Source organism: Ahaetulla prasina, chromosome 3 (assembly GCF_028640845.1).
Source record: "Ahaetulla prasina isolate Xishuangbanna chromosome 3, ASM2864084v1, whole genome shotgun sequence".
Classification (NCBI taxonomy): domain Eukaryota; kingdom Metazoa; phylum Chordata; class Lepidosauria; order Squamata; family Colubridae; genus Ahaetulla; species Ahaetulla prasina.
Window position 1 is genome coordinate 120465962 of NC_080541.1, and position 27934 is coordinate 120493895.

At 37.8% G+C, this 27934-nt stretch overlaps 1 protein-coding gene and 1 long non-coding RNA gene across 5 annotated transcripts in view; one reads left to right on the top strand and one right to left on the bottom strand.

Moving 5' to 3' along the window:
* ATF6 (activating transcription factor 6) overlaps positions 1–27934 on the bottom strand; it is a 101663-nt gene that overhangs the window by 43908 nt on the left and 29821 nt on the right. For 3 of the 4 annotated variants that reach the window (XM_058174550.1, XM_058174552.1, XM_058174553.1), the window contains 5 exons: positions 26226–26345; positions 16196–16309; positions 14890–14992; positions 14309–14367; positions 13420–13534 (listed from right to left, as the gene is read on the bottom strand). In XM_058174550.1, the coding sequence (XP_058030533.1) occupies positions 13420–13534; positions 14309–14367; positions 14890–14992; positions 16196–16309; positions 26226–26345 (511 nt within the window). The remainder of the gene's footprint in view (positions 1–13419; positions 13535–14308; positions 14368–14889; positions 14993–16195; positions 16310–26225; positions 26346–27934) is intronic. The other variant, XM_058174551.1, reaches the window with a different exon arrangement.
* LOC131194018 (uncharacterized) lies at positions 954–18947 on the top strand. The gene is made up of 4 exons (XR_009154092.1): positions 954–1863; positions 4400–5388; positions 6426–6509; positions 16549–18947. It is a non-coding gene; the product is annotated as an uncharacterized LOC131194018 (long non-coding RNA).

Sequence of the window (27934 nt, forward strand, 5' to 3'; positions counted from 1 at the left end):
GTGGCGGCGGCGGCGGCGGAGGCGGCGGCGGCGGCGGAGGCGCCACCGCCACAGAGCGAGCCCGACTCCTCCTGCCCGAATCGCGCCGTGCGAGTGCTGATGGGAGCTGCCGAGTCCGACCTGAGCTTGGCGGCTGCTAGAGCGCGAGCCCCGGGAGGCTGAGGAAGGAGCGGCGGGGTTGCAGCCCAGCCGGGCTCGCACAGCATGGGTAAGGCGAGAGAGGAAGGAGCCTTCGCTCCATTACTCCGATGGAATGACCTTTTCTTCTGGCCTTTGGGGTGGCTCGCGGCGGCGGCTCGCGGTCGGGAAACCTCCTCCTCAGCCGAGAAGGCTGGCGGCTCCCCTGCCCAGCCCTCTCACTGCACCACCAGGGCTTCCCCGCGCCAATGCACAGTCCGCCAAGTTTGCGCCGTCCGCCCACCAGACACGGGAATGGGGGCCGGCCTGGGGGCGACAAATCCCGGGAGACCTCGGCGGGCCCGCTCCCCGTCCCTCCCATGGGAGTCCGTTCGGTACCCCCTCCTGTGCGGGGTTCCCGAAGACGTAGACTCGAGTATAAGCCGAGGGGACGTTTTTCAGCACAAAAAACGTGCTGAAAAACTCGGCTTATACTCGAGTATATACGGTAATTGCAGTTTACTGAATATTCTTTGTTCCCTGATTTTTTTACTGCTACATTTTAAAAAGGTAAAGGAGTCCCTGTGGATTTTAAGCCACTAGTCATTGCTGACTATAGGGGCAGTACTCATCTCCGTTTCAAGGCAATTAAGCCAATGCTGTCCAAAGATATTTCGGAAGTCATGTGGCCAGTATTACATCATGGAGTGCTGTTACCTTCCCAATGAAGTTGTACCTATTTATCTACTTGCATTTGCATGCTTTCGAACTGCTAAGTTGGCAGAGGCTGGGGCAGGATGGGAGCTTACCCATCATGTGGCATTTGGGGTCTTGAACCTGGGCTGCTGGCTTTCCAGCCGCCAAGCCCAGTATTTGAACTGCTGAGCCACCATGCTACCCCATTACATTATAATGTTCTAAATCATTAATTTTAACTGACAACTTACATCAATCTATACATTGCATAAATATAAATTAATTTATATTAGCAGACATCTCACCAGCTCAACGTTGACTCACCTTTCCAAGGTCAGTAAAATGAGGACCCAGATTGTTTGGGGGCAATATGCTGATTCTGTAAACCGCTTAGAGAGGGCTGTAAAGCACTGTGAAGCGGTATATAAATCTAAGTGCTATTGCTATTGCTATCTTAAGCTTTCCAGATGGCACATGAGTTATTTTAACTAAAAATGTGGTTAATTAAAAAAACCCCACCATGCTAAAAAATAGTGATTATTTAGCCTCAAGAATCTTCGAAGCTAAATGATCAAAACGAGGAGTGCCAATCTTGAAAACAAATGTGGCATGAAATTTAACGGAGCCTTGCTTAATAGGAACTGTCTGTTGCTCTTCCCTGTTTAGATGCTTCTGTGGAAATAGGTCTACAATATGTAGCCTTTGCTAGTGTCCTTGAACAGCTAACAAAATCTGTACTTCAACTTGATTAAAGAAACATACTGCCTTGGATTGAATTTAGAATGTATAGAGTATTGTACTCAGAAGATTACTGAACTAGAGGATAGCCATGACAAAAATTGGAGCACAGTCTAATTTGGCAACATCATCTTTCCAGTCAGATAGTTTTCCAGCCATTATGCCAGGCACTGAGCTTTAGGCTTTCTCTTGGATTGTCATTCCATCACAGTAAAAGTGTTGGCTCAGAGCTACAAAGTCATCTGCTCTGGAGTCTAACTTGCTTTGATTTATTTTGTCTTTAGATGACACTTCACATGAAAAGAGCAGATGGTGAGTTTTTAAAGCTTATATTTCCATTTTTACCATATAACTTACTATTATTAACAATAAATTTAAGTATTTTGTATCTCAAATACTAAACTGCCAATTAATAATGCTTTACTTTCTTTCTCTTACTACTTTGGCAATAATTGAGAAGCTCAATGAAATATGAGTCTTTTTTCTTATAATCCAAAACCATGGATGAAGAAAGGATTCATTTTTTCCCCCAAATAGTTAAATTCACCCATATGTATTAGGCCACATTAACTATCAGATATACCACATCAAAATGCATAAAATTATGGAGACAGTAATATATTTTATTTTGATAATTTCAGTTACTTAAATGCTTTAAGTACTTAAGTTTGCTTTAACTTGGCAGAGACTCAAAGATACCACTTACCGGTACGTATAAATTAATACAGCTGCAATATGACATCCTATCTTTCTCTACTCTAATACCAAATTGCTTGATACAACTTTTTCAGAATCACTTAGTAAAAATAACCATAAAGACACAAAAAACATTTAGTGACTTTAGTAGATCGTTATGAAGAAAATCTATCTATGTGGGTCAAGTTGAAAATGACTTGATGGCACATAATCATCTCTTTAATATTTAGGAAGACAGATGTTTCCCTTGATAATTTCCCTTTAGCATTAGGAGGTGGCACAATAAAGATTGCATTAATGAGAAAAATGGCGAACTGTTTAAGGACAGCTTTTCCAAACATTCTACTGGCCCCTTCCTATTATTTATTGAAGTTGGAAATTAATACTGTGTTGTATTAACACATTTCACATTTGTGTAGATGGACAGAAAAGACAAAAAAAAAAACCTAGAATTTCAGATTTACAACTTAGTTTCAAAGATATCTACATCTTATCTATGAGGTCTTGTGAAAAATATGTTTTGAAGAAGTATGCATGAAAAGAGGGCACAAAGGGAGCTAGTTGGGAAGTTTGACTTCATTAGCAAGGAATTTACCCACTCTAGAGATTAGATATTTTCTCTTCCAGATTATTAGGAAGCCAAGTGAAAACTCTCTGTGCCAGTACTTATGAAATCAACTTTCTTTGCATTACATAAATTGTTCAACAATATTTCATATTATTCAGTTTCCATGTATTCTCCCTCTCCGTTATTCCTAGCACAGTCCTATTGTGCTAGGAATAGTGCTAACTATTCTGTTCCTCAGATATTATTTAAATGCAGATTCACAAATACCTTTTCATTTTTTGTACAAAAAAAATCCATATAATTCTATTCATTTTATAAACAAATCTGAAAATTTTGGAGGTAAGTACCTCTAATCCCAAATGTTTTCACCTCGCTATAAAACAATCCTCTCAGGCTCTGTACTTTGAGTAGGAATACTATAACCCCCTAACTTGTTTTTTAAATGTATTGAAGCTGGCAACTTCCATAACTCTCAATCAGCATGACTGAATGTTTTCATATGATTTATGAGAAATACATTCTTAACTTGTCTGGTGGATGCCAGATTTAGAATGGCTATAATACTGTTGGACGGCTGAAAAACCAAACAAATTAAACATAAAAATTAATCATCAAACAAATTAATCCAGAGTTCTCAGCTGAGGCACAAAATGACCACTCAAGGCAGGGAGCATACTTACTATTTCTGCCTCTTATTTTCCCCTATAACAACAACAATCCTGTGAGGAGGGTTAGGCTGAGAGTGAGTGACTGGCTGAAAGTCACCCAGTTGGCTTTTGTACTGAAGGAAAGCCTAGGGCTGACAGTCTTGACTTCTAGGCCAGCACCTTAATCACTGCACCAAACTGTCACTCAAAGTATCCTATTTCAGGCACATTATGTGAAGATCTTCTCCCTGGAGAAGGCTTTAATGATGGGAAAGTTGGAAGGAAAGAGCAGCGGATGACCAGCAGCAAAGTGAATGCATTCAGTACAGTACACTTTCTTGTTTCCTGTTTCTTCCAAATGATACCAATCAAAACCTAGTCAAAAGCAAAACAAATTCAGCTTCTACATGTGTCAAATAATGTTAAAAGCCATACCTACGAAAATCTCAGTGGGCAATTATCATTGTGACAGAAATTATCTTCCAATCACAATCCAAAATGTAGGAGAAGTTTGCAGAACATCCTTCTCCCATGCTACAGAGCATCCTTTACTCAGTTGGCATATAGAAAATCTATAAAGAATCTATAAAAGAATCTCTTTTATAGAGATTAGCAAACATTTAACTATTATATGGTTTTAGTGTACAATTTTACTACTAACTTCAATTTATGTTTTTCAATGTTTATATCCTATTTTTTATTTTGCTTTCCTAATTGCCTTGTAGAAATGTGAGATACAAATCAAATAAATATACAACCCCAAGGTCAGAGCTGGAAGGCTCCAGGTGTACTGAAAATGCCTTCTTCTGTGGCTAACCAGGAGACCAGGCTTTCACGATGACATATTTTAGGGCCTTTTCTATTTCCAGAATGATTTCAGCTGCTTCCAAGGGGCTAGTTAAATATGTAATTAATCCACAAAGTTTTATAATTGCAGGTGAAAGGGAACACCAGCTTCCTTTATGTGACAACAAATCAGAAAACGGCAAAGAATTACTTGCAGCAAAACAGGAGAAATCTATTTTATTTTCATTTGAGCTAAGATCTACTCAAGCTCTTCAGGCGATTGTGACTATTTTTTTAATGTGTCAGCAGAGGGGCACCTTAAGTGGAAACCATATATCCCCTAGGTCCCTAATTCTGCTTCAGAAATGATTATAGTTTTATTATTCATGTACAAATATGGCAGTACCAGATAAATGAAGTATCACCAATTATTCAATTTATGAAAATATGCCAACTCTGCCAGGCTTCCTGTTTGTTCGTTCTATATTTTCTTCAACAGAGATTAGGGCACATTCGCTAATAGGGGTGCCCTACAGATTTGTGGCCTTCAATTTTTAGGATTACTTAGCACACATGATCATGGTTGAGAATTCTTGGAGTCTATGTGTCTATTTGGGATATTGTCCACCCACAATATCAGACTTTTTTGATCCAAAAATGGTAGTTTTTCGTAAATTCAAATTGCAACATGACCATGTCATTTAAAATAGTAGTTAGAACTTAGCACTGGTCCTTAGAAACCCAGAAAACAAAGTTTTTTTTACTTTTTTAATGCTAGCGATATTCACTGTTATTAGTTATGCTAAAAAATAACACAAAAATAGGAGAAAAAAAATATTTTCCCTTCTATGCAGTATCATCAACAAATTCATATTTGCCACAATAGTAGAGCAGGGAATTTCAATCACAGCCTAAATATAGCAATTTACACCGATACACAAATGAGCTATGACTGCTCGCCTATTAAAGATAAAGGCTCCCCTCGCACATACGTGCTAGTCGTTCCTGACTCTAGGGGGCGGTGCTCATCTCCGTTTCAAAGCCGAAGAGCCAGCGCTGTCTGAAGACGTCTCCTTGGTCATGTGGCCGGCATGACTCAACGCCAAAGGCGCACGGAACTCTGTTACCTTCCCACCAAAGGTGGTCCTTATTTTTTCTACTTGCATTTTTACGTGCTTTAGAAACTGCTAGGTTGGCAGAAGCTGGGACTAGTAATAGGAGCTCACCCCGTTACACGGCAGTACTAGGGATTCGAACCACCGAACTGCCGACCTTTTGATCGACAAGCTCAGCTGTCTTAGCCCCTAGGTAACACTTATCCCAAAGAAGAGATTTTGATGACCTACCATCTGACATAGAACCTAAATTAACCTAAACTAAAGAATTTCAGAATAGGAAATCTATGCAGTTTCCTGGAATATGTATTTGTAGTCGTAGGCTCCCAAAAAATTTTCAGTTTTCTTTTGTTTTTTGTTTTGCAATTAAAAAGCCAATGTAGAATGGCTTTGGGAAATTTCAAATACATTCTACTTGGTCTAAAGCATCTAATTTATATTTTTCTGATAACAGAATCAAACAAACAGAATCAAAGTCTCAGCATTTTTATGGTCTTTTTAAAAAAGCTCTTAAATAAATTCTGAGTGTGATAGGTTATTGCTTACAGAATTTGAAACACAACATAGTTTCTATTAAGTTTCACATTTTCCCAGGTTCATTAAATTTATTTTTCAGATATGACTTTCTACAGTGCTGATGTTCCAGTTCCATAGCTATCTACCTACACTGTTTTTCTACTCTTTGTTTCTATAACAATGAAGAAACAGAAACACAGCCTTCCTTATTTAAGCATTGTAGCAGGCATTGTCCCGTCCATAATTACACTGTAATATATTAGATCGCTCCTCTCTAACAATCCTAGATTACTAATTGTTTTGTACAATTCTTGAGTGGTCACTTTGACTATGGCTTATGATAAGAATTTACAATACAGAATTCAGACCCCAGGTTTAAACTGAATCCTGAAGGGGCTTAGCATAGCATTTGGCAAATGACTTTTCTTTCAAATTGAGTCAAAAACTGGAAGGAAGTGGCAAAAGAAGGAAAACTTACAATATCAGAGTACCACTTCATTTTAATTGTGGCATCTCACACATTTTACTTTTTCTCTAAAAATAAAGGACATAGGAAAAGGAAAATATAAAGAAAACAACAGTCCTGAAGTTCATGTACAATCCTGAAACCAACTTTCTACTTGGAACACGGTAAGAAAATATCCAAATGCATTTTCTCAAGGTCTAGGACAGTGATAGTTAACCTTTTTGGTGCAGAGTGCCCAAAGTGCGTGTGCCCGGGCTCAAATGCACACACATCTGCTCAAACCCCCAAAATGTAATACGTGCCCCCCCTGCACATGTGTGCATTCCCCGAGCATGCACCCCATCCCCCTCTGCTCATTCGCCCCCCCCCACGCCCCATTTTGGCTTCCAGGTTGGTGCAGGAGGCTTTCCAGGCCCAAAACGGGACACGGGTGGCATGTGTGTGAAACCCCAAAATGCAATGCAAGTGCCCCCTGTGCATGCATACGCACATCCCAAATCCGCTCCGCCCCCCACGCATGCACGTCAGGGACCCGAAGACCAGCTGGCTGGCGGGAGATGTGCATACATGCACGATGGACAGCTGGTGTGCCCACAGAGAGGACTCTGCGTGCCACCTGCGTGCCATAGGTTCGCCATCACAGGTCAGGGTAGTCATGGTGAACCTATGACATGTGTGTCACAGGTGACACACCATGCCATTTTTGGTGACATGCCAGGCCTTTCAGAAGCTCTGGAAGTTGCACAAGAAGGTCTTGCTCTCGCATAGTCTCTGGCCCGCAAAATCACATGAGCATTCTCATACAATTATCTGAGGGTCCAGAAAATGCAAGAATAAGGCCCTCTCATGCAACTTCAAGATCTAGAAGGTTTGGAGAGAAGAAAGGAGAGTCTGGAGAGGTCTCTTTTGGGGTGTGGCAGCAGAATCAAGGAAAGCATTTTCTGAATTTCTGATATGCTGAGCCCAAAATGTTCACCATCACTGGTATAGATAATTTGTAGATATCTATATACAGAGAAAGAAGGACAGAAAATAAATATGTGGAATCTACTGTATGCAAATTTTTAAATATTTAGCCATAGAATTTTAAAGCACCTAATATAGATTGCCAATGTCTATGCTGCCCAGTAATCCATCAAGAATAATAGTATTTCCCATCAAGAAGATCTCTAGTATGCAGATATGAAAGCCAGAGGATTACTATTCCAAAAGTAATCTTCTGGATAGTAAAGAGATTTCTGCTCATATTAATTTAAAATGGTAGAGAATACTTAATCTGAAAAGGTAATATTTTATTATTTGCAGTTACTATCTGTCAGATGCAAAGCAAGGGAAACAATTACTACTACTCTTTTACATTCTAAGAGTATATTCTTTTGTTTATCCCCATACGAATTTATGCCACCCATATTATTTTACATGTTTAGAATTTACAATTAGGAACAATCCACTACAAAGAAACATGGTACTTTATTTTGGATGCAGTCCAATCTTTTTTCTAGTCTAGAAATAGTTTCTTACAAATATCTTTATGGCCTCTGCATAAATAATAGAAGAAAAAAGTTCTCACTAATTACAGTATAGCAGTGGTTCCCAACCAGTGTGCCGCGGCACTAAGGGGTGCCGTGAGATCTTTTGAGGGTGCCGGGAACTTTTGAGCTACGGAGATTTTAAATATCTATTTCCTTATAAGGGTGCCGGGAACTTTTGAAAGGCTTTCCAAGGGTGCCTCAAACAAGAAAAGGTTGTGCCTCAAACAAGAAAAGGTTGGGAACCACTGCAGTATAGGAATGCTAAACCAGCGCTATTATGATTCTTAACCAACAGGTGGTGCTGTGATCTATTGGCATCTGATATTTCACTGTTGTTGCATCTGAACTTTAGAACACACTAGACATTGTTGGTTGTATAATTGCAAACTTGGAAATAGATAGAGCCAAGGACGGAAAACGGCTTCATCTGTACGGAATTATCTCTGAAAAAAATGTTATATGACAGGGAAATCTAGTGCATCAATGGAACTTGCCTGGCGTTAAGGGCATTTAATGCCAATATAATAAAATCAGTAATTGCAATTGCGCACTTTGGAGAGAAATAAAATGCAGCTGGAAATAGCCCAAAGTACAATTGTGGACTTATAAATTCAAGGCAGAAAGTCAGTTCAAGGGATTGATTTGCTTCTGATTGGGAGGAAAAGAATAATCTTACATTGTCGGAAAAGCAGCATAACTCTTCATCAACGTTCTGTCCTGTTCTGCAACTACTAAACAACTTCCCTTTTATAACGAGGGCATAGTTTTGGAACTAAGATTTGGAAAAAGATTAACCTTTTTATTATTCTTACTGACACAGATTCTAGTCTTACCAACTCTATTTAAACCAAAATTAAGGCTCAATGAGAGACAGTAGAAGAGAAAAGATGGACTCTTTGAAGTTACATATTTGGGCTCTTTAATTTGGTGGCTGGATGGAGTCACTGAAGCAGTAGGCATGAGCTTAAATGGACTTCAGAGGATGGTAGAGGACAGGAAGGCCTGGAGGAACGTTGTCCATGGGGTCGTGATGGGTCAGACACGACTTCGCAACTAACAACAACTAATTCCAAGTAGATTCCAGGTAGCCATTCAGAATTGCAAAAATGAACCTTGCAGCACATATATTGATCTTTCCTAAGTTGCAGGATGAAGGTAGGTATTGGCTTAAACACCAGGAGGCTGTGAGTTCTAGTCCTGCTTGAGGCATGAAAAACATATGGGTGACTTTGGGTCAGTCACTCTTCCTCAGCCTAACCCACCTCATGGGTTGTTGTTGTTGGGAAAATAGAAGGAGAAAGGATTACTATGTATGCTTACTGCCTTATTTATAAAAATAACAGCAGGGAATAAATGAATAAACAAATCCCCCCCCCCCAAGAAAACTGATAACACTTCTTTTTTTGTTTTTACTACAAAACTCAAATATAATGATCACAATAAAATGTGATCAATCAATATTATTCTGTTCTTTCAGTGAATCAGAGGCAACACATGTAAGTTCTTCTTTTATCCTCAAAAGGACTGGAATCTGGAAAGTTTCTCTCTTTACTTCTCTCTCTTTTTCTGGCAATAGCAAATCACGCCTTAAGTATTTTCAAGAAAATTGCATAAATACAATTTAACTATGAAGGATGATTTCCAGTCCAAATGGGAAAAGGCAGCGGCAAGTAAAATCTTTCCCTTGGGTTTCTCTCCAGGCCTTTTACTCAGCATGGAATATAACTAGGCCAAAGCACTCATTCAACAGCACATAACAAACACAAGAGCACCACCTGGATTTAGCCAGCTCCCCAATGTTTATTGTCAGTGAACCAATCCAACAGGTATTCTGCTTCTCCTATGTTATACTTAACTAATCTTGAAGTACTCCTGGTAGAGCTTTATTCTGGCATGAGGCCATGCCCTCCCCTCTGCTGTCCTCCAATACAGGAAGATTTCCTATCAGGAGAGACAATGCTTCTGGACACTGTCATACAGAAACAACAGAGCATGTACTCTCCCAGTGTCTGTATTACAAATATATTCATACTAGCTTCATCTCGTCATTACAGCATAAATATCCAGGGCGCACAAGACAATTTTACAGTCCCTACTGCTTTCAGATACTAACCCCGTGACAAGCTATCATGTTGCCAGGTTCTGCGCAGCAGTATTTAAAATCCATCAGGTGATGGATGATCTGTGCCATAAGCTAGTCTTAGTGAGCATCTAGTTTGTCATTCTAGAGTGCTTATTTTGTGATATACTAACATTTACGCTCTCCCTACACCCATTTAATCCCACCCACCCCTTTTTAGATTCCTTTTGGATTTTTGTGTTTTATATTTATTTGTTTTATAGGTTTTAGCTTTTTATAATTTTTTTAGACTCAGATGTATTTTTTATCCTTTTTAATTGATTATACCCACCCTCATTATGCTAATCTTTTGATCATAATGAAGATTTGATGCATAAATATATCTTTCAAATCATCAGAAATGAAGCTCAAGATGAAAGAGATTTTATCTAACTTTAAACTGGGAGTGGTAGGAAAAATCTTGGAGGAACGAGAAGAAATAGCAGGCAGAAATTTCCACATTTTATATTTTAATAAATGTATGTTTTGTAACTGGCCATGTCTGCCATGGTAATCCTTTCTCCTCCTCAGTCATTTTGAGTGTGCAAAACATACTTAATTTCAAAATTCCAAGTATATGTGCCAGACTAAGAAAAATCCTAAGTAAGTCCTACCTACATACAGTACCTACATGCACAGTCATAAAAAACAACTAATTCTGTCTGGGTCTCAAAATATATACATACAAACAAAAAAACAATGAATTTAGACCCACTAGTGAATTTTTACTTATAGTAAAATTTAGTGAATTTATACTGATCTATGAGCATAATAAAGATTTGATTGACTGATTATATATGCCTGCATATGTGTAGTAAAATATAGATACTAAGTATGACCATATCCTTTACAGTGTTGGAAGTTAATGTAATTCTGCACATACTTTAAAACCAAAGAAAAGAAGAAGTTTTATATTATATTATAAACATTCTAATAAGAACAACAATTTGACAGTGGAATCAGATATAATTTCCCTTTACTAAATGTACCATGTTTCCCCAAAAATAAGTCCCTGTCTTATATGTTTTTGAACCCTGAAATAAGCGTTTGGCCTTATTGCCATGTGCTCAAAAGCCCAATTGGGCTTATTAGCAGGGGCTGTCTTATTTTGGGGGAAACTATTATAGCCCATTTTTCATTGGACTCCTAGACTGAACAAGGGTTTTGACTCAAAGGCTAAATGGTTCCCTTCCACTTCTACAATTCTATAAAAAGGATTTTTATCATTTACTAAATATCAAACAAACATTGAAATAGGCTGAATATTAACTTTATATTAAGTCATTGATGAAATATTCCACAACATGCAACTTCAAACAGCCTATTAAAATGCTATATATACCGCATAAAAGCAAAATAAAGACTACTGCTAAAACATTCTATTTCAATATTCCATTTATTGATTATTTTTGTAAAGAAACAGATGCTCTTAGTTAAAGTGAATACTTATTTTCTCTGTTCTTGAAAAATTCAAGACAAAAGATCTCTAAAAGGCATACTTTATCCTTTAATTAGAATAGAATTGTAACCCTATCCTTTGTTGTCTCATCTACTGAATAGAAGAATTTTGTTTTTTCCTGGCGTCCCAGCTGATTTACCATATTTAGTCCTTTACTCTATTCAGCAGTGGTAGAGGACTCACAAAGCTTCCTTGGCTTAAGGTCACAGAGATTTTAGGGGGTAGAGAAATGGAAATTTACATACAGAAGAGACCCAGCCCCAAACACCAGACCACCAACCACAGAGATGATGTCCACCTAGCTTAGTATTTTAGTTTAAATGCCTTCAAATCAGTTTTTGACTCCAGCAATTGCCTAGACAAGTCCATGCAGTTTTCTTGGCAAGATTTTCAAAATGGTTTGTCATTGGCTCCTTCCTAAGGCTGAGAGAGTCATTGGTCCAAGGTCATTCAGTAAGGTTTGTGACTAAGATATGTGTCTCAAACTTATGATCTTCCTGTTTCCAGGCTGATGTTTTAACACTTCACAAAACTGCCTCTAGCTTAGTATTACCTGCAGCAAATGGCAGCTTTCCTTCAAATCTATGGTCTTTCTGCCTTCAAGTTAAAAACATGGCGAATGAAAACCCTCATTGCTGAAGGCTAAGTAATGATGCCCTAAGGCCAAGTTGCTCAGGCAAGTGGAAGTACTGTGATACAGAATCCCATTTCTGGGTCTCCCAGAAGAAAAGTGAAAAATAAATTTAATATAGTGCCAATGATAATGATGCTGCTCATCCTCAACATCTAAAGAAACCATCTGTATGGCTTATCCACGATGCCACCATTTATTCAAGAATCTTTTTCAGAAGAGGGAGACTAAAGGGCTAATCAATCATTGTGAAAAAAAGTACAAGAGTTGCTAAATAAGATAATAGTGTAGGATAAGTTTTCCTAAAAGCTCTCTCATTTTTACCATTTTTTCACACTGCAATATGCATTTATCGGATGAAAAGAGAACCAACAGAAATTACACACATGGGACAAAAATGAGCATATTAGAATATTTTCCAGAATCCATAATAATATACAAAGATTCCTCAGCAGCCAAACTAAGGAAAAATATCAACTCTTGAAGTAGAATGTTTGAAAAACAACTTTCTTAAAATAAAGTTAAACATTACCTCCATCTGCTGAAAGATACAGGGATAACTCCACAATGGAAATAGATCCTTTTATCCTTTTGATAATTAAACATACACTTCATTTCTAATTGATCATTTCCAAGAAACAAAATTGGATAATTTTTTAAAAAGTTATTTACTAAAACTCACCTTCCATTCTGGGAAGTATCACTAGGAGGGGAGATATAATATAAAAATAGATGTTTCCCATGGCTGTCCTCTCACATACAAATTGGTTTCTATAAGCTGTCAAGACCCTGATTATATTTTCCACTTCCTATTCCATTATGATATTTTGCTGCAAAAAGAACTGCTATCCCTGATTTCTGAAGCAAAACCACTGCAAATACCTAGAAGATGTGATGCCAATAAATTTAATGAAGAAAAAACACCTGACTAAAACAGTCCCATTTGCACAAGAGAAAACTATATGATTTCATTTTCTGGATATGTACTGATTTTTTTCAGGTATAAATCTCATTTACGCTCATTTTCTTTTCCCAGTAAAGAATAATGGCCCTCATTTTTCTTAGGGGAACAATAAATTCTGATCAAATTCATTGGGATTTTTTTTTTTGCTTCTTCATAGAGAAACACTTTTATAACAGGTTGTAATATAATTTCACAATCAAGATTTTACAATTTCTTTCTTAAGAAAGCTCAGGGTTTATATGTTGAGAATACTTAAAAGATACACTAGCCTCATCAAAAAACAATAATTCTCAAAAATCTTGGATAGAATGTTATAAAAAAGGACAATCTTTCCATGTTTGTAATTGCTGACCATTTTAATATACTCACCCTACGGAATGACACCACATAGAATGTATCTCCCCTTCTGTGAATCGCATCAAAAAAATCTTGATAATTCCGTGGTGAAGCATAATAAACCTGTAGCTCACTTCCTGAATTCCTACTGAAATACATGAGAAGATACTATTGGATACATACTATTGCATACATAAAACATCCAAATATATCATAAAATAAATTAAGCATCCAATAGCATCATTTGCTCTCCAAATTTTCAGGAACAACATGCTTTACTGCATTTGTGATATCACTGTACAAAGCCAAAAATTAGTACACAGTATCATAATATTTATATTTTTCTTTTAATGAAAGTATACATACGCCACCAGTGTTATAGAAAAGAATCTAAAAATACAGGTAGTGCATAGATAAGGAGAAAGTGCAGAAAGAGGTGTAGGAGAAGCCATCTTTTGCTGACTGCAAAATGTGGAATCGCAATGTATAGCTTAAGTAACAATAATACGAATGAGGTTTTAATTCTGATAGGCAGCAAAGAATTTATATGCGGATGGCAGCAAGACAATTGTTTCAGAGTAGAAAAAGTAGGAAAAATTGCTCATGTGTGACAGGTTAGATCTCAGGTATCAGACATATTCTATTATTTTCTGTATCCTGGGTACCAGAACTAATCAAAGAGAAATATAGATTTTCTTGTGTACATTTGTGAATTTTCTAGAAAAATATATCTGGCCATTGTAGGAAATGGAATACTTGACTAGATGAATCCTTAAAAAGCTTGAATAAAAACTGGGTTAACAGGGGATTGCCAATAAAAATATCTGGCTCTTTTCAGTAAAACAATTAAATATTTCCTACATAAGGGAACATTTTAAACTATATAATACTATACTGACAAGAAGATTCTATTTTGACTTACCCAACACTGTTGTCTGTATAGGGAAGAGTCATTAGTTCAGAATTTTTTCCTGAAGCACTCTGGGGATAGGAAAAAAATGAACAAGGAAATAACTTATCACCAAATTAAATATAAATACTAAGTATCATTTAAAGACAACTGTGATATAGCATTACTAAAGTTCTGTAGTAGATATACAAATGTGCAGGAAAAACTATAATTAAGTGTATATATATTTAAAATGCAAGACATTTTCAGATGTTTCATAAAACAATTCAAATTACCAATATAAGTATCTCACATGAAACTTAAATTCAAACTTTAACAATGAGATGTGGGGAACCATTCATGGGGGACAGAAACGTATTTTTAAAATACATTAATTATATATAATTATTAGATATATCCACATATGCATAGATATTCCAGAATCACCTAAATGACAAAGGAACAGAGATAGGGACCCTGGAATACAGTATCAGAATTTTGTTCATTCCCCGGAACACACAACTCTGTCTTTTGAACTTCTGGGCCTGAGGATCTCATTTTTCCTCCTTTTCTTTTCCTGCTGCCATAAAATATAAGTAATTTCACAAACCTACCTGGGCAGTCTGCTCTTTTTGCTGCTGATTATTTGACATCCTTCTTGATCTTGTTCTTTCTGCTTCATGTCTATGTACCCAACCTCTTAGTTCATGACTTAACCTGTACATATAGCATGAAGATTAAATAGAATAATGATAGGAATGAAAAAGTATATTCAAGGACAACCTTCTCCATAAGAACTTAAAAGCACTGATTTTGAACTCATATTCAAGTTGTTTATACTCTCAAATAAGAAGCTCAGAAATAATGTCTCATTTTATCTACATCAGATTTCAATATTTGAATTTGGATCTCCCAATCAGTTTGTGCCTGCTTAGGATAGGTGAAGATTGGTAAGCTATAAGAAAGTATATTTGCTTATTCTTACATAATATTGGGAATATACTACATGAACTCCAGTAGAGATGCCTATAAAACTCATTTGCTTTTAGCTATGGCACTGAAATGGACATGGAATTGCAAGCTCATCAACCAATCATCCAATAAATTGCTATTCTAATGCATAATGTTGAATAATATTCTGTCAATGTTACAGAATTTATTTGAAATGCATAAAATGCATGAGAGGACACTTTTTATATGGTAATTTTATTCAATATTACAATTAAAAAGATAAAAATGAAAACTAAGTTACAATAGAGAAAAAATACAAAGTTTAGAAAGTAGAAGTAACAATAGGAAAGAAAAAATAAAAATATACTAAAAAAAATAAAAAATTAAAATTAAAATTAAAAAGAAACAATAAGAATATACCAAAGAAAAAATATATAAAGAAATGACTTCCCCTTTCATCACAGTACAGTACAGTATAAACAATTTTAGTAACTTGTCTCCTTCTCTTAAGATACGACATGGATCTCTTCTTCCCATATCTCATCTTTCTATCTATAAACAAAACCTTAAAAGTTTGTTATTCAGTCCTCATTAACAAAAGTCCATTAAAGATTACCAGAGATAACAACATGTCTACTTTATCCTTGATCAACTTGATATTCCTTCCTTTTACTTTTAACAATCTTGATGTCTTTAAATAATGCCCTAGAACTTTTTTTCTTTTTCTTTTTTCTTTGTCCCTTGTCACAAAATTGTTCAAAATTTTAACAAGTCTCTTTTATAAATCCAATATAAGAAAATTATCCAAGTTGCTCTTTTGGCTTGTTATTTACATATTCCTTTTAACCATTAAGACGCCTGCGAGTTTCATTTATACATCCAGTGAATTGAATACTGAGGAAGTCAAACGTTAGGTCCTAATGCTTATCTGGCACTAGCATCTCTACTATTTATAAACAAACAGCTTACCTGAGTGTTTCTGTCCGGTTGATAAATGGCTGGCAAGGTGGGGGAGGAACATATATTATTGGTTCCTCAGTAACTACCATGAGCGCTTTGTTATCCGAAACCGATGGCATATATCTAGGAAATAATTTTTTAAAATATTTAACATTGTACATCTATTTTAAAATAAATGTATTACACAGACAAGCAGTAAATTTAAAAAAAGAATGGCACCTGTGAAACTAATAAAATAGTTCAACACATGAAATAAAGGTGAAGGTAAAATAGATTAAAAGCAAGTAGGATACAAAATCTTTTGTTTATTCAGTAAAAACATATGACTGAGTGCCTCATAATATTTTCCTTCCAACTTCCAGCTGACATCACTGCAATATCAGATGCAGGGAATGGGTCTCCGCATTCCCTGTGCTGAGTTCTCCCTGTTTGTGGGCTCCAAGAGAAGCCAAAGTCGCCTTGTAGGGGTGGCGAACCTAAGGACGGGCGCCCTGAGAGGTTGTGGGAGAGATCGCAACTCTCCTGCTGAACCCCGGCCTTTTTTTCCTCTATGCCACAGCAAGGAGAAGAGGCAGCCTAAAGATGGCTGCCATGAAGCTGAAACAACCAAGAAACGTCTAAGAACTGTACTGGAGCGGAGTCGGTGAACTGGGTGAGAAGAATCCTTTTTATTTAAAACTCAACTCCAAAGAATATCCAAGAAAAGAGAGGCCCACTTCTATTTTTAAAAGTAGCGATTTAACATTTTGAGAAGAATTTCAAAATTGAAAGAATAGGAATCAAACGGAGAAAGGCAAAAACCTTTAAAAATACAGAAAATTGAATTTTTAAATTGGACAGGCATTGTTATTATTATTATTATTATTATTTATTCGATTTTTATACCGCCCTTCTCCCGAAAGACTCAGGGCGGTGTACAGCCAAAATAAAACAAGCAATACAATATACAATTAAAACCTGAATTAAAAAACTTATTACACCATTGGCCTAAGACTTTAAAACATATAAAACTAAAAAAAAACCATTAAAATTCATAGGAAAAATTTAAAAACCCAATAAAAACCCAATAAAATTTAAGCCAGCCCCGCGTGAATAAATAGATGTGTTTTCAATTCGCGGCGAAAGGTCCAAAGGTCAGGTATTTGGCGTAAACCAGGGGGAAGTTCGTTCCAGAGGGTAGGAGCCCCCACAGAGAAGGATCTTCCCCTGGGGGCCACTGGCCGACATTGTTTGGCGGACGGCACCCTGAGAAGTCCCTCTCTGTGTGAGCATACAGGTCGGTGGGAGGCATGCAGTAACAGTAGGCGGTCCCATAAGTACCCAGGCCCTAAGCCATTTTGTTTTGGATAAGCATTTTAAAATGCTGGAACTATTTACTTAAAAAACTAATATCTTTTTTTTTTTTTTTTGGAATTGTTTACCATTAAAATTGGATAAAACTGGTTAATATTGAAATTTGACCTAAGAGTGCCACCTGCTGACAAAAGGAAGGCATAACATATTCCCAAAATCTTGGAAATACTTGACTATTGGAGATTTAAACGTGAGAATAAGAAAGACACTATTATTAACATGACCCCTGAAAACTACAACACAAGACTGAATTTATAGAGGGACTTATGGAGGTTCTGGAAAAAATTCTTGAGACTATCCAGAGGAACAGGTCGATCAGCTTTGGGATATAAAGATTCATGAATATTGAACTTTTTAAGAAGTGACTTTAGGTTTGAATATATGGTTTTTGGATTATTGGATAAAAGATGGACAAAATAAAACTAAGCGAGATGCTCCACCAGCAAGAAAAGAGTGGAATTTGGGGAGAAACGGTGCCATTAATTCAAAGTATTTTAATACTTTAACAAGAAGCTACAAGGAGATTATGAATAAAATGCAGATCATAGATAGAGAGCTGGAAAACATGATACAGAGGACAAGGAGTGACCAAGACGCCCAGGAAGAGGAGGAGTGAATTGAAAGATTAGATGAAAAAACAGAACAGAAAAGCCAACAAATAAAATGAGATGACAAGCAGGAGATAACTACAAAAACAACAATGATTGATGAAATAAGCTTTTTTTTTTTGAAGAGAGATAGGGGCAAGAGTAGATATTTTGAAAATTAGACAATGGAATAGGGCAGAGAAGGGAGAAATGTTTAAAATGATGGGTCAAGATAGAGACAAAGATCCAAGAGAGGAATATGGGAGGCAAACTAAGAAAAGAACAATTAAAGCTTTAAAGCGGGCAAGCAACGATGGCTAGAAAGGGAATATTTTTAAATATAATAATGGAATAATTAAAAGTTAGAATAGGGATGCAAACTAAAGAGGGGGATTAATGTAATTCACATTTCTATAAAATAAGGTGAAGTAATAACAAGAGGGGAAATCAGAAATTGAATGATGGTATTATCAAGTATGCTTGAATAATATGGTGACTGGCATAAATACAACATATTGAAATATTGAATAATTAAATAATAGAAGATTGTAATTTAACATAAATATGTGTATTATTAAAACCATATAAGCTTGCTAAATGTAATAAATATGATTAATAATATTTTATTTGTAGTAAAAGGAATGACACTCAGAATATGGTGATTAGCATAAAAATAACATATTGAAATATTGAATAATTAAATAATGAAAGATCATAACTTAACATAAATATGTGTACTATTACCAGAATTACATAAGCTTGTCAAACATAGTAAACATGATGAATATTATTTTATTTGTACTAAAATGTAAGACACTCGAGTGCCACACTGTTCATGCATTGATATGTTTGTAAAAAAATAAAAAACTTGGGGAAAAAATTTCCTTCAGAAAATGATAAGACATGAACCAGTTGATATCACTGTTAAATGGATTCACCATTGACAGAATTACCACAACAAAAGAATACTCATTAATGCCGGCCCCCCTGCCCCCCCCCCCCCCGGCTGGGAGGGAAGTACTGAGTGAAGTCTCAGTGCTTAGGATTTTTATCCCTGACTCGATTAAGAGATTTCATATCAAATTTGGAAATGAGTAATATTGTTGATATTAGAAGTTTAGAAAAAATAAAATAAAGACTTGGCCTGAAAATATAGGATTGATTTCAACAGGGAAGAGGATACAATTCTGCATCTGGATCAAAAAGGAACATGTGTAGGATGAGGAAGGCCTATCTTGGCAGTAGTACATGTGAAAAGACTGCATACCTTTGGTACTCATAAGTTAAATATGAAGCAGCAATGCATTACAGCTGTTAAAAAAGTAAATGATATCTTGGGATGCATTAACAGGAGCACAGAATCCATATCACAAGAAGTAATTGTTCTAGGCAAAGGGCACTGTATCTAGTTTGAGGCACCATCACTTGAAAAGGAGCATGACAAATAGGAACAGGTTCAGAGGAAGGCTACTAAGATGGTGGGGGATTTCAAAACAGGCCCTATGAGGAACCTTTAAAACATCTGAGTACATTTAGCCTGTAGAATAAAACTCTAGACAGAAATATGATAGCAGTCTTCAAATACCTGAAGGACAGTCACAAAAGGCGTGAACTTATTCTTTATTTCTACAGGAGGCAGGCCCAGAATCAATTGGTTAAAAAACCTCTAAGGAAGTAGGTCCAGGTTACAACTTATAAATATATGTGAATATATGAGGAATCAGCCAGTAGAACAGGATGCTGTACGAAGTGCAGAGTTCTTCACCGGAGATCTTCAAACAGAGCCTTTAATGATTGTCTGTCAGAGATGCTCTAATAGATTTTACGTTGTTGGAGAAGATGACGTCTGAGCCCATTTCTAACACTTTGATTATGCAAAGAATGCATCTATGTTCACTGCACAAACCCTTGCAGCTGAAAATCCTACAGGAGAGTTGTTACTCTCCCCTCCAAGTATTTCAAGAATCCAGCATTTGAAACTGGCAAAACAACAAAACAACAATAACAACAACAACAAAAACTGAAAAATAGATTTGGAAATGCTTTTCGTTGTTACCTGAAAAGCGAGAAGTTTGGAAGAAAAAAATATGAGCTACAGCAAGGCAAGGGAAATTCCTAAAGTTTACCAGAAGCCAGTATACAAGTCTGAAATAACTGAGAATAACAAGACACAGTCGGCAAGGATGCAAAAGCTCAAAAGGGAGAGCAAGAAAAGAAAAGGACAATGCCTGGCTAAAAAAATTGGACTGAGAATCAGCCACGTGTATGACCACACAAGAATACTTGGAACGTTAGGAAGGGCAGGCTCAGTCAAACAGAACATGGGGGAATCAAAGCTGGGATTAGGTGGAACATAGTCAAGAAAAGAATGAGGCTGTGGGTGTAAAAGAAATACATTACAGCCGTGCCATATGAGCTCTCAGAATCAAGCACAGAAAGAAGAAAAAGATGCAAAACAGATGAGGCATTAGCAAACGAGTGAGCTGGCTATTCTAAACAGAAGAGTAGCTGTTGGTACTAACCAGCACCTGGAATCTTAAGATGTAGGCCAGGGAGTAGATAGTCAAATCAAATGAACTAAAATATTACAAATTTAGTGATGAAGTATGCTGATATTACACGTGTGAGGAAGACAGAATGGGAAATTCCATTCTTCTACCCCAAACGGCCCCTGTTTCAGAAAGTTCAAACACAAATTATATTGGCTTTCTTCCAACACTCATGCCTGTGCAGTTTACAATACAGAATTTTAATTGTAAAGACATTACAAATGGTCTCATTTTACTGCCTGCTTTCAAAACATTTCCAACTATTTATGCTTTTGGCACATCTGTAGCTATCTTAGAAATGAAACACTCTGTTGGTTTGAATCACCTATTAGCTGAAAAAGCCAAATTTCAATCAGAAGATGATTAACTACACATTTACTTAATGCCTAAAGTACACTTCTGCAACAAGCCAACAAGAACATTTGCAAACCATCAATGGAAATCATTCTAGGCAATTGAGGTATCAGACAGCAACTACAGGCACACTTAAAAATCTCAGGATCAGAAGAGTTATTCTTCTAGAAATGTTCACTCAGCCACCCATAGGAAGGGATCTTCTCCTGAGCTGCAAGTGGAATTTGGACTCTAATGTCACACTGACATCTCTGGGGTAGTACAGGAGTCATTGACTTACAACAATTCAGCCTAAAATGTCTCTTCTAAACAAGACAGTTGTTAAGTGATTTTTGCCCTATTTTATAACAGTTGCCCTATTTTTTGCCACAGTCTTTAAGTGAATCATTACAATTGTTAAGTTAGTAACATGGTTGCTAAGTGAATCTGGCTTCCCCACTGATTTTGCTTAACAGAAGGTCGCAAAAGGTGAACAAATGACCCCAAGATACTGCAACAGTTATAAATGAGCCAGTTGCCAAAAGTCTGAATTTTGATCATGTAACCACGGGAACGCTGCAACAGTCATAAGTGTGAAAAACAATAAACCATCTTTTTCAGAGCTATTGTAACTTTGAATGGTCACTAAATGAATGGTTGTAAGTCAAGGACTACCTGAATTGCCTGAAACCAGAATGCGGCTGCGCGGGTGATAGAGGGAGCCCCTCGTGGCTCCCGTGTGACACCTATCCTGCGCAGACTGCACTGGCTACCTGTGGCCTTCTGGGTGCGCTTCAAGGTTTTGGTAACCATCTTTAAAGCGCTCCATGGCATAGGGCCGGGCTACTTACGGGACCGCCTACTGCTACCGAATACCTCTCACCGACCCGTGCGCTCTCACAGAGAGGGACTCCTCAGGGTGCCGTCAGCTAGGCAGTGCCGTCTGGCGACACCCAGGGGAAGGGCCTTCTCTGTGGGGTCTCCCACCCTCTGGAACGAACTCCCCCCAGGACTTCGTCAACTTCCGGACCTCCGAACCTTCCGTCGCGAGCTTAAAACGCATTTATTCATCTGCGCAGGACTGGATTAGATTTTAAATTTATACTGGTTTTAAATGGGTTTTATTATTTATATTGCTTTTTAATAATTCGGCCATGTAGAATAAGTTTTTTAACTGTTATTTTAGTCTGTATTTATATGTGCTTTTTTACCTGCCTGTGAACCGCCCTGAGTCCCTTGGGAGATAGGGCGGTATATAAATGTGATAAAATAAAATAAATAAATAAACAATAAACCAACAAAGCTATTATGTTCTTGATACTCTCTGAGCTTGGTGGCTTTCTTGCAATTATTCCATAACCAACCGAGGTAACATCATCATCATAAGAGCTGACAGATAATGAAATATCTGCAAAACAATCAAGCTTAAAAGAATGCCAAGAACCTGAGTTACATGTGTTCTCTCCATAGCACTGAGGGGCCCCAGGAAGCGAAACATACAGTTTAAAAAGTTTTGGATTGAGATCTTAACCAACATTAAATGCTTGATGGTAGCATTTTGGAACATTCAAATAGGTATTTGCATGCTTTTCTGTTGTTTTTCCTTTTCCCCCAAGCATTTCTTCATTTTCCAAAAGAGTATGATTACTACTACTACTTCTTCCTTATATATTCCTTCTCTGGTAAATACTCCTTGTATGGCTGTTGTGACACATTTCCTTTGTATTTGTTTTATCCACACTATAATAGAGTAGTGCACAATTTCCAATCCAGCAAACTTCTTTGCAAAAAGTACCGGTACTTTCAAATTTTTCAAAGTAATAAAGTTAAAATGATTTAATACATAAACTAATTAATTTTATTTTATTGAAATACGGCTTAAAATTAAACAAGATTTAGTTTTCATCTCGGGCCAACTATGTTTTGAGGTATACTTCCAAATTGTCACAAAAAATTCAAATACAACTTTCCATCTTACAAACAGCTCCTGCTAGAGGTTTTGCTGGATTCCTTTATTTAACAAATTCTTATGCACAGACTGCATCTTGTTTTCCCCACTGTTATGCCCAATGTTGATCCTCTGTAGCATTAATTCTACTGGATTATTACTTTCTGTGAAGTAATATAATAGGAAGAGGAAATCTTTTGTTTCAAATCATTCTCTGAGCATTCCTTAGCAATTCAGCATGGATTCACTTTCCACGAGGAGAATTTCTTTCTTCACTTAATTAAGGTCAGTTAAACAATTAAACAATACTATTTCTCTCTACATCAGCATGTTACAGAAAAATTCTCCTCCTCCAACCCTGGTGCCTATTCTCCTGAACTGCTTAGAACAATTTGCCCAGGCAAATTGGGAAAGCTCTGGGGAAAACAAACAATGAAATAAATGCCTCTACATTCGGCATGCCTTATTTCCTTGGCAAGTAAGAACAGGATTTTCCATTGGCTTTTGGTCCATATTCAGCTTAAACTCTGTGCTAGTCCTACTAACAGAGAAAAAGCATATTAAGATAAAAGTAAAATGAATTCCCATTCCAGAAGTATATGCCAGTAAACCCAGACTTGCCCTGAGAAGGTCTTCTTAGATCATGGCTCTAAACACCAAAAGATGAACTGTTTTCCAGGCTATAAATTGATATGGATCTGTCTCAGCACAGAAAGAAACTCCCAATGCTTTTCCAAGTTCACTACATAGAATGCTTGCTATGTCCAAAGAAAATAATAAGATTATTTTCCAGGCAAAGGTTCCAGCAGTTTGAATGCCCTTTTTAAAAATTTGGTTATTTCAACAAAATGCTTCAGAACAGGCCTATTTGGAATGGGAAAAGCCTACATCTCAGAAGATTTCAAGTTTCCAATAATGTTAGACTGATCCAGCTGGGAAAAACAAAGTTGTTGCATAAAAAATGAGGGAGACAGCAAGATGCTGGGACACAAATATTTCTAAGACGCACATGAACTAAAACTAGAAGAGATTCTGCTAAAATACATTTGTCCTTTTGCAGAACAAAGCATTAGAGTGAATAACAGGAAGCCTTCCTATACTTTTGGACTTCAAGTACTTTTCCACTGACCACTTCTACGATTGTAGCCCAACAACAATTGGAAAAGCACAGAATCCAAAGCCCTACTTTACACTGAAGCTGAAGAATTGAATGTTAGTTTTTGTACCTATAAACTAGCTTTCAGCCTCCAAGCAAAATACAGGTAGTCCTTGACTTACAACAGTTCATTTAGTAACCATTCAAGGTTACCACGGCACTAAAAATGTGACTTATGACTGTTTTCAGTTATGACTTTTGCAGCATCTCCATGACCATGTGTTCAAAATTCAGATGCTTTGCAACTGGTTCATATTTATGACCGTTACTGTGTCCCAAGGTCATGCGATCACCTTTTGTGACCTTCTAACAAGTCAATGGTAAAGCCAGATTCACTTAACAACTGTTGATAAGTTGGTAAGTTAAGTTACTAATTCATCAACTGCAATGATTCACTTAACAACTGTGGCAAGAAAGGTTGTAAAATAGGGCAAACTCACTTAACAAATGTCTTACTTAACAACAGAGGTTTTGGGCTCAATTGTGTTCGTAAGTGGAGGACTACCTGTATTAACCAAAACACTCCCCTTTTATCTTTTCTTCTAGATAGCAGCAAGTTCAGATGCTCAGTGAAACCATTAACACAATATCAAATAACATGCAACTTCATTTTATTTTAAAACTATGTATTGAGCAGTTCCTGTTAAAACGTGCAGCATTTTGTAGCAGCTGAAGGTTCTTAACACATATTTTAGATCTGACAAATACATACAGAACTATGGCAAGATCAGTTTTATGCACGATATCAACTCTGCCTGGAAAAGACAGCACTTCTCTGTTAAGTGGTGAGAACAGGAATTTCACAGCAGTGAAAATATTCCCCAACTTGTAAGATTAGACTTTGGGATAAGGCACATAGTACTGATAGCCTCAGGAATACTTGGGAAATCATGTCTTGTTACTTTTCAACATTTCTGAGACATAATATATGCACCAGAGACAGAGAGGAAGTGTTCTGTCCCCCCACCTCAGTCTGGGAGGCACGTGAAATGACTCAATTAGCTGGCAATTTAGTCCACGGCAGCTATCAGCTCTGGCAGCAAACCAGCGAGTGTCTGCCAAGGTTTTCTTTATCTTCCTTGATGCCGGCGTGTCAAAAGCTCGTTACTGGAGCAACCAGGAAATCAGGAACAAACAGCAATCCAAGCCAAATGCTCAGTCAAATAGTTCAGCTCAAGTTTTCTCCAGTCAGTTTGTTTTGTCCGTCACAAAGTAGTACAGCAGCCCCTCCTGCTTTTATACCCTGTGGGGTGTGGCTCCGTGACTCAGCACTTTCTAGGCCTGCTCCACCCCTTCTTCTGTTGTTCCCGCTTCTCTTGTCTACGAAACCAGGGATCTAACCAGGACTGATTGTCCACAGCTGGGTCTGGAAGAGTTGCCTGGGTGGGGGGAGATACAGGAGACAGAGGCCTCGTCACCTCCTCCACCTGGCCTGCCTCTGGCTCCTGGAGCTGAGCCAGAAAGGCCGGTCCTGCAGAGGGGAGCCCCGACGGCCCTTCCCCCTCACTCTCTGAGTCACTTTCTGGCAGGGGGCCAGGCCTGGGGGGCGGGCTGGAGCCACAACAGCTCTAAGCTACTTGAAATGAAAAAATAAAATTGGAGGTAATTATAGTACAAGAAAAGAAATAACTGGAATTAATTTCTCTTCTTATAAATTACATTTGTGTCAAGGTAATAGTTGCAAATGACTGATGTGTTGATTTCAGTACCTTTTTTAGAATAGATATAGAATACCTTTTTTTAGGTGCAATCCTTCTAATTGTTGCCTGGGTGGGGGGGAGATACAGGAGACAGAGGCCTCGTCACCTCCTCCACCTGGCCTGCCTCTGGCTCCTGGAGCTGAGCCAGAGAGGCCGGCCCTGTGGAGGGGAGCCCTGACGGCCCTTCCCCCTCACTCTCTGAGTCATTCTCTGGCAGGGGGCCAGGCCCGGGGGGGGGAGCGGGGGCTGGAGCCACAACAGGAAGGTTAGCAGATGAAAATAGCTCATACCATTAAAAAAAAACAATCATGGACCCTTAAGTAGAAATAAGGAATACATTAGCTATTTTTTATATTTGCATATGTAGAACATTGCAAACTGGAAGACACTACAGTATAAAGTTTTATGCTTACCTGTCATTATTCTTGCCATCCATTTCCTGAGGCCTATTTGCAGAAAATTCAAGAAGATGTCGACTTTGGTAGCCAGTGCTGGCAAGATGTTCAGCAGAATCAGGTCCCCATTCAAACCCACTGAAAGAAAGAGACACAGTAGTTTAAATTCATGTTGCATCCTGCAGAAATTCATGGTGGCGCACATGAAAAACCAAAATGTGAGGTTTATGTACTGGTTAGGTGAGAGCCACTTCAAGTGGGTGGTCCTTAAGGTACCAGGGTACCAATCACATGCCTACTTTTAATTCTACTCCGAAGCCTATTGGTAGCACTTAAAGCCCTGGAGTTATGTGCGAACAGTGGCGCTTTTCTGTTAACAAGTGGGCTGCTACGTTTTTGGACCCACCAAGTAGTTTTCATAGGCAGACCTATGTAGTATATGTTGCAATAATATAATCTGGGGGAAACAAGCATGTACATCACTGTTGCCAGGGCCTGATTCTCCAGAAAGGGTGCAACTGAGACACCATCTGAAAATGGGCACAGCATCCCCTCCATCTGCCTATTCAAAGGGTTGTTGTGAATTGAGAAGGATGCCCATACTGTGAATCTGGTCCTCCGGGGAGAACATTATTGTTTCCAAAGCTTCCATTGGAACGAAGGGAGACCCAGGAGAGTTCTCCTCCCCTCTTATTGTTGAATCTAGGTCAATGTTTTGAGCCCAAGCTAATTTCCCCAAGTCTTGCAGCTCAAAAATACGCAATATTTTGTGATTTTTATTTTTTAAAAAAACCAAAGGCAATTGAAGGCAATAAGCATTTAACTAGATTAAGGCTTTGGGAGACTCGTGTAATTTAAGACAAAGAAAAGCTTTTTTTTTCTCCATTTTTGGAAGACAAAGCTGGCATTTGACTATAAGCTTTCTAGGATATATTCACAAAAGTGAACACCTTACTTTAAAAATCTGTCATATGCAGAACCAAGCATAACCTGTTTCCTTTTATAAACATAGTAAAAACAATTTTTAAAAAAACTTTACATTCACAGCCATGAGTACAATCTTGGAGCTGAATATCTTCTGGGAATAACAATCCAATACAACAGTAGGGGGTTGGAAGCTAAAACAAATGAAGAACAGTTGCAGGAATTGGGTTTATCTAGTCCAGTGAAAAAAAAGGCCGAGGTGACATTATAGAAGTCTTCCAATGTTTGACAGCCTGCCACAAAGAACAGGGGTTCAATCCATTTTCCAAAGCACCAGAAGGCAAGACAAGAAACAATGGATGGAAACTAATCAAGGAGTGAAGCAATCTAGAACTAAGGGGAAATTTCCTAACAGTGAGAACAATTAATTGGCTTGCTTTCAGAAGTTGTGGGTTCCTTCACTGAAGACTTTTAGGAAGAGATTGGACAGCCACTTGTCTGGAATGATTTAGGGCAGGGGTGTCAAATTCACATCAGTCAGAGTGGTGTCATGTGATGTATCAGGACTTTCCCCCCTTTGCTAAACTGGCTGTGGGCATGGCCAGCACGTGACACATCTGGCCTGCAGGCCAGGAGTTTGACAGCCTTGATCTAGGGTCTCCTGCTTGAGCAGACAATTGGACTAGAAGACCTGTAAGGTCCCTTCTAACTCTGTTATTCTGTTATCTGCTACTTGTGGCAGTGCAAACATATCATCTATCTGCAATTCAGTAGGGAGCTGGCTCTGTTGCCAGGATGACATA